This window comes from Primulina tabacum, chromosome 7 (genome assembly GCF_025594145.1).
Source record: "Primulina tabacum isolate GXHZ01 chromosome 7, ASM2559414v2, whole genome shotgun sequence".
NCBI classification, from domain to species: domain Eukaryota; kingdom Viridiplantae; phylum Streptophyta; class Magnoliopsida; order Lamiales; family Gesneriaceae; genus Primulina; species Primulina tabacum.
This window is the reverse complement of record NC_134556.1, coordinates 3,886,675-3,894,964: the sequence shown is the minus strand read 5'-3', so window position 1 is coordinate 3,894,964 and position 8,290 is coordinate 3,886,675. Positions and strand designations below refer to the sequence as shown.

Sequence of the window (8,290 nt, the reverse complement as noted above, 5' to 3'; positions counted from 1 at the left end):
TCACATCACATGTCAATTTGATATGATAGACCCTCTCCTTTCAAGCAGCACAATTCAGTCACCCTTCCTTATTTTGAATAGGACTTTCGGCCTTCACCACAACTCTAGCGCATGTTTGTCGCTACCTCTTCACATCGCCATAGTGCTGCCGCCGGATTTTTGTCACTTTCCGGCCGTTGATTCTCGAATTTTTTTTGTCAAGTTTTCTAGTGCGATCTAGACGAGGAACATAGTTTTCAATCATGGATTTTATTCGGAGTTTGAAAAAAGAAATTTCATTTGATTGTTTTTAAGGACATACAAGAAGAGCTATTTTCGCTTAAAATCTGAAATAGTTGGAGTCAAGTGTTTAGATGCTAAAGGTAATCAATCGATAAACACCATGTCGTTGGATTTAGAAACATACGACATCAAAGCTTTTTTGAATGTCGAAAATTAAATTTTACTTCTGCTGCGTCATGTGTACGAAAAAATGATACACCAACATGAACATGAAAGAGTATTCTACTCACGGTTTATGTATGGATGGTTTAGTCTCTCTCTCATTTCTAACTTTTTTGATGTTTTATCATTGCTTGATGTTGATATTTAATCACTACCTGTCATATGTTTTAATTTTATAGTAATAAATATTAATGCAAATTAGTATTTATTTAATTTGATCATTTAAAAAATACATGTGACTTAGAATTTTCAATATTTGATGTAATGAAAAATGGATTTCGTCGAGATTTAAACATTACAAAGCAACATCCATTGATTAAAGAGGTAAATGTAACCCCTCGATCATAAAACTCAAATTTATTTGAAGAAAATAACTCTTTAAAATGCAGTAGAACCAGAACTCACTGTTTTATTTAGCAGGCTTTATTTAACATGTTACTATAAAAGTATCATTGTGATAAATCATTATGAGCACACATCAGGATGGGCAACGAGGTATTCTTCGACTATACTGAAAATCTCACGACCAAATGCTTTTCCCATCTGTCGATCTTCATCGTTGAAATCGGCACCATCCTTCGGGTGAATCTCTACTGTGAGCTTGATGATGCATCCTCCATCGCCTGAATCCTCGTATTTCTGGGTCGTGTGGATCGCCTCAATCTTATCGCCAAACATCCGGCTTTCAAATGCACGAGCCTTGAACAATAAGTTCTCTGTGTCGACGACATCAACCTTTTCTCTAACGTAAGGGAATGGAGCACCTAACATCAATCACCAGCCAGCATCAGATCAAGTTGATGGAGAAAATGATATTTGTAATAAGGGAGCTATATGAATGTTTCGGTTGTAGTCATAATATCAATTAATTTTCATTTTCATAAGAAAATTTCGGAAATCCTCAAGTTTGTCAAATTTGGATTTAAATATTTTGTTGCTATTCTCAATTTCAACGAAATACGTCGTTTACTATTTAAAAGACCAAGTTTTATCTGCGAGAGCATATATACTTTTCCCTTTTTCATTTAACAACACCAAGATTGGTTTAAAGTATTTCGAAATAAAAAATAAAAACAAAGATCGCGATTTTTGTTTACCATTGGGGAAATTTATCTGCCTAATGCTTCCGGCACCACCATCGCCTTGGAGGATATCAATACTCTTGATTGCCCGGGGGGCTATTTGGGGTAATAAATTGCGGCCGTCAATAACTATGGCCTCGAACATCCTCTTAGCCGGGACACGGGACTTCAGTTCATGGGTGGAAGCAATCACATCCATTACTTTTATCTTGAAAAACTAGTGTGTTTTATGCTTAGATGTTTTATGCACTTGTTGTAGAATGAGGATATTGTGGGGGAATTTATAGTTGAAATTGTGGTGACATTTCTTTAAAAATTGTGAAAATAGAAAAGTTAAATCGCCTAACTCCTAGAATAAAATAATTAATACACTTTGTGAACTTTAAAAATAAGTAAATGATACATTAATTTCCTCCAGGAGTTGGCTCCATATTCCATAATCTATAGTATTCACTCTATAAGGTGAGATATACTTTGTGCACTAATTATCGTTGTACATAAAAGTCTTTATTTTGGACAATTTTGAGGATTAAAAAAATTTTATATAGGCCAATAGTAAAAATTTCACGACTTTTTTATGGGTTTACACGGTTGATTCTTCCCTGTAAAAAAAATAAATTGAAGGCTATAATCTCAATTTCTATCAGAAATATAATGGGACTGAGGTAGGCAACGCAAGTGTTTCTAGCCTCTAGGATTAGAGCTTCTAGATCAGCGAGGTTCTTAATATACAATACTTTAAAAGATTTTACTTTATTTCCTACCTAATTAATAAATTGAACATATTTAATGCAAACTTTGTAATTCTTTTCGACATTTTACAACCACATCCATATATATGTCATTCTTTAATGTTATTATTAGTAGTGGCTAAAGCACAAATATTATGTGTATAACATAATACACGAATATTATGTACCACGTAATGAAAAATATTAATATTATTAAAGCATTTCGACAAAAATGATGTTTATTATATTTTTTCCACAATTTTTTGACATTACAAAAACAAAATATTAATTTCATTAATGAACAAGAAATGTTATTGTAGGGGACCCAGACGCTAATCAGTTCTTAATCGTCATCAGGATCAATTTACTAATCAAGTAATTAGGGTCATAAAGTTTTTTCCCTTTTTAATGCGGAATGTAGTGAAATCAAACTAATATACAACTCAGTATAAAATAAAGTACAAGTCCTGTACCGTCTACAAATCAGTAAAAACTAAGGTTCAACATCTAATTATCAAGTGCCAAAACCCTATATACATCAAAGTCCGAAGTCTCCACTCTATCACGATCTCTCCTCATCTCCTGGACCCTGATCCTGTCCCACCTGTTGTCATGTACACATACAAACAAGACAACAGCCGGATAATTTCGGTGAGAATATAATCCCAGTGTAAATCAACGAAACATGCAATCATATGATAAACATAAAAGCATGGATAGATAACAGCAATATATATCAAAAGCTGAAACATAATCAATATCAAACTGTTGACAATGCTCGTGACTCCACGACTCAGACTAGACTCAATCCTAGCCTAGGGATCCCGGTTTTCAGATGTGGTATTCCTATATCGACCAACAGTAATAGAAAAGACTCCAGTTCTATCCACGTCGATATAACCATAACACCCAGACATAAAGATGTCGGTATTCCTATATCGACCAACAGTAATAGAAAAGACTCCAGTCCTATCCAAGTCGATATAACCAAACATCTAGTGTCCTGACCTAACCGTCATGGACTGTGGTCCTATCGCCAATACACAATCTTGTGACATCGTGCAATGTACCCGTGGCTATCCCGCCACTATCGGGTACTTCTGTCACAAGATTACTCGTCTAATGCATGCTCCTATAACTCCATAGAACAGGCATGTAATCAAATAAATAATCACAATAATAAAACATTATAATAAGTATGTGATTTAAGGAAACTCAAGTACATCCTAGTTGAGTCGATGTCCCAATACCACATTGACTTATACCTTTCGTTCGTGGTTTCGGTCTGGAATTCAAACTCTGTCAATCCCTCGATCTAGCAATGGTAATATCAATAATATCATATTAATATACCGCTCAAACCAATTCCAATCTGATCAATAATTCAAAATCAACGGCATAACCGCACAATCCCGATATCCCGGTCAATATAACATCACCATATAATAATTCCCTCAACTAATAATCGATACCAATACAATCTGATATCATATCTCAGTCAATTAACTTCAGAAAATCATAATAATTCCATAATCAGTCTGTTTCTTAATCTGACTTCGATTCTATGATGTCTAACATGTCCAGAACATCATATATGAATTCCATGCAATTCTGACAATATATAATTTTAAAACATATCAAAACGTAGCAAAACTTACGTCCAGTTGTAGCCTACGTCGATAGGATTGCAGTACTGAAGTCGGATTACAATTCGGACAGACGGATTTTGAACGATTGTAACTTGAAGCACAAAATAAATTTTTCCTTCGAAGACCCTCGGCTCTTTTCTGAGGAAAGATTTGCATGTACATATATATATATATATATGTATTACCAACGTTGCATAGTACACCACATGTCGATTTTTCCTTTTTCATGACTCGCGCATATGCGCGACATTACTGGCGCATATGCGCGAGACCTACGGGTCTCGGCCTTGGCAGCTCGCGCATATGCGCGACTCATTTCCACGCATATGCGCGAGATCCTCTGGACTTCGCTTGCACGCCGATGCTACTGCCCTCGCACATTAATTTTCACACGCGATCTCAATTCGTGTCTCGGTTAGCCCCTCTCATAATCGTCTCGATTAAAATCAATAATCGTAATTTAACACGATATCAAATCTCGGGCATTACATTTTCTCCCCCTCTAAGATATGATTTCGTCCTCGAAATCACAAACAATTAATCATACCACTAAGAAGGAATGTAATAGAAACTGAATAGAAATGTATATCAGTAAAATATTGCTAGGAATTCCTGTCTCATGTCTGATTCAGTCTCCTAAGTTGCTTCTTCAATGCCATGACGAGTCCATTGAACTTTCACAAGAGGAATCGTCTTTGTTCTGAGCTGTTTTTCTTTACGATCAATAATCCGAATCGGTTTCTCGACTTAACTCAATGTCTCATCCAGCTCAGTCTCGTCTGGTTGAATAACGTGAGAATCTTCAGGGAGATATTTCCGCAGCATAGATACATGAAAAACATCATGTATCCCCGATAATGAAGGCGGCAAGGCGAGTCGATAGGCACGATCTCCTATCTTTTCGAGAATCTCATAAGGACCAACATATCGTGGAGACAATTTCCCTTTCTTACCAAATCTAACCACACCTCTGAATGGAGAAATCTTCAAAAATACTCGATCTCCAGTCTCAAATACCAACGGTCTACGTCGAAGGTTGGCATATTTGGCTTGTCTGTCCTGGGCTGCTTTCATTTTCTTCTGAATTAATTTCACTTTTTCTGTCATATCTCTGATCATATCAGGTCCAGTCTCAGGAACTTCAGAGATATCATCCCAATATAATGGGGATCTGCATTTCTTTCCGTACAACGTTTCGAATGATGCCATCTCAATACTCGTTTGATAGCTATTGTTGTACGAAAATTCACAAAGAGGCAATGCATCTTGCCAGTTAGTGCTAAAGTCAAGCACTACAGCTCTAAACATATCTTCCAATGTCTGAATCATTCGTTCTGACTGTCCATTAGTCTGTGGATGATATGCGGTACTCAGATGTAACTTCGTACCTAGAGTTTGTTGCAAACTCTGCTAGAAGTGCTAAGTAAACCGGGGATCACGGTCTGAAACAATCGATTTCGACACTCCATGCAATCTAACCACTTCTCGGACATAAATATCGGCCATCTGGTCATATCTATATGTCATTTTGTATGGAATAAAACATGCAGATTTGGTCAATCGATCGATCACAACCCAAATCGCATCACAACCTCGGGAGGATCGTGGTAACTGTGTCACAAAATCCATGGAAATGTGATCCCATTTCCATTCAGGAATCGACAAACTCTGTAATAATCCTCCTGGTTTCTTCCTCTCCGCTTTCACCTGTTGGCAATTCAGACACTTGGCTACAAATTCAGTAACATCTGATTTCATTTGTTTCCACCAATACTTTGTCTTCAAATCATTATACATTTTCCTGCCACCAGGATGAATGCCCAAACGAACTGTTGTGCGCTTCTGCTAGTATTCGTTGTCTCAAATCCGAAACATTCGGCACAACAAGACGATTATTCACATACAAAATACCATTTTGAACCTGATATTCCGATCGATGTCCAGTTCTGACCATAGCAATCGACTTCTGTATATTCTGATTAACTTTCTGAGCTTCTTTAATTCTCAAAATCAGCTCTGGTTCAGCTTGAATCGTATATAATCTCATAGGTCTCCGATCTGTCTCAAATACTAATCCAGACAAACAGCAGTCTTCAATACACCCATAGTCGATAAGGATAGAGAACATACCTTTCGACTCAGTGCAGTCAGCTGCTGCATTAGATATTCCCGGATAATATTTGATTTCACAATCAATATCTTTTAATAAATCAAGCCATCTTCGTTGTCTCATATTCAATTCTGACTGTGAAAACAGATATTTCAAGCTTTTATGATCAGAATAAATTTCGAATTTCTCACCGTAGAGGTAATGTCGCCATATCTTCAAAGCAAATTCTATGGCTGCCAATTCAAGATCATGAATTGGGTAACGAGATTCATGGGGTTTCAGCTGTCTCGAGGCATAAGCGATAACATGTCCTCACTGCATCAACACACAGCCCAATCCTCGGTGAGATGCATCACAATAAACAACAAATCCACCAGTGCCTGAAGGAATCGTCAACACAAGAGCACTGGTCAATCCTTTATTCAATTCGAGAAAACTTGTCTCACATTCCTCAGACCAAACAAATGGAGCATTCTTCTGAGTCAACTGTGTAATCGGTTTGGCAATACTCGAAAAATCTTTAATAAATCGGCGATAATATCCTGCCAAACCCATAAAGCTACGTATCTCTGGTACAGATGTCGGTCTCGGCCAAGAAATCACTGCCTCAACCTTACTGGGATCAACTGATATACCGTCTCCCGATATAATATGCCCCAGAAATACTACATGTTTCAACCAGAACTCGCATTTCAAAAGTTTAGCATACAATTTCTCCGCCCTCAAAATTCGCAACACAGTTCTTAAATGCTCAGCATGCTCCATCACATTCTTTAAATAGATCAAAATATCATCGATGAAAATAATCACAAAATCATCGAGATATTTCTGAAAGACACGGTTCATTAATCCCATAAATACCGCTGGTGCATTCGTCAAACCAAAAGGCATGACAATAAATTCATAGTGTCCATACCTGGTTCTGAATGCTGTCTTTGAGATATCAGAATCCCTGACTCTCAGTTGATGGTATCCCGATCTCAGATCGATCTTGGAATACACCGAAGAACCTTGCAACTGATCAAATAAATCATCAATATGAGGCAATGGATATTTATTCTTTATCATTGCCTTATTCAGTTGCCGGTAGTCGATACAAAGTCTCATTGAACCGTCTTTCTTTCTTACAAACAGTACTGGAGCGCCCCAAGGAGAAACACTCGGTCTGATATATCCCTTGGCCAGTAAATCCTCCAGCTGTTCTTTCAACTCTTTCAACTCGATAGGTGCCATCCGGTACGGAGCCCTTGAAATCGGAACTGTTCCTGGAATTAACTCAATGCTGAAGTCTATCTCTCGAATCGGAGGCAATCCAGGAATCTCATCTGGAAAGACATCAGCAAACTCACACACCACTTGCAAGTCCGCCAATGATGGGCTCGACTTCAGTAAATCCACTGAATATACCAGGAATCTATCCGCTCCTATCTGCAATAATCGAGTCATATTTATCGCAGATATCAAAGGAATTCTAGCTCGAGAACCATTACCGTAAAATTTCCACTCCTCAGCCATCTCAGTCTTGAATCTCACTATCTTGTGGAAACAATCAACTGTAGCTCGGTACTTGGTCAACATATCGATACCGATAATACAATAAAAATCAGATAAACCAAGCACAATACAGTCTAATTCAATCGTATGCCCATCGTACTACAGTATACAAGATTTCACAGACTTCACCGATATCAAACCTGTCCCTAACGGAGAGGAGACAGATACTACCGCAGACAATGACTCAATAGGTAACGCATGACTCAATGCAAACCTTTCAGAAATAAAAGTATGCGATGCATCAGTATCAATCAATACGTATGCAGGATAACCAGAAATAAAACAGTTACCTGCCACAACATCATCAGGTGCATCCTGTGCCTGCTCCTCGGTCAAAGCAAAAACTCGGGCCTACTGTCTAGGAGGCTGGCTCACGGTCTGGCTTCCTCCTGGCCTCTACTGTGACTGAGTAGACGGTGCTGGCTGGAAAGAATGGACAGCAGATGGTCGTCTACCTGTCTGAGCCGCTGATCCAGATGACTCAGCTGCCTGGGATCCCTGGGCACCTCTCTGGGGACACACTCGGGCAAAGTGTCCCTGTTTTTTGCAGATACGGCAGCTGCCAAACACTCCTCGGCACTATTCAGTGGGATGCTTCCCTCCACAAGTATTGCAAATAGGTCCAGTATAGCTATGGCTCTGTCGAGGACTCCCAGAGCTAGAAGAACTGCTTCCGGACTTCTTGAACTGCTTCCCTCTAGCCTTCAAGAAATCCTTCTT

At 38.3% G+C, this 8,290-nt stretch overlaps 1 protein-coding gene across 1 annotated transcript; it reads right to left on the bottom strand.

Annotated features, from left to right (window-relative positions):
* Positions 1-786: 786 nt before the first annotated feature.
* LOC142550473 (major pollen allergen Bet v 1-D/H-like) lies at positions 787-1,786 on the bottom strand. Its single transcript, XM_075659565.1, has 2 exons — positions 1,542-1,786; positions 787-1,208 (listed from the first exon to the last, which is right to left on the bottom strand). Exons 1-2 carry the CDS (start codon positions 1,723-1,725, stop codon positions 910-912), a joined length of 483 nt encoding a protein of 160 aa, XP_075515680.1. The 5' UTR covers positions 1,726-1,786; the 3' UTR covers positions 787-909.
* Positions 1,787-8,290: the final 6,504 nt, after the last annotated feature.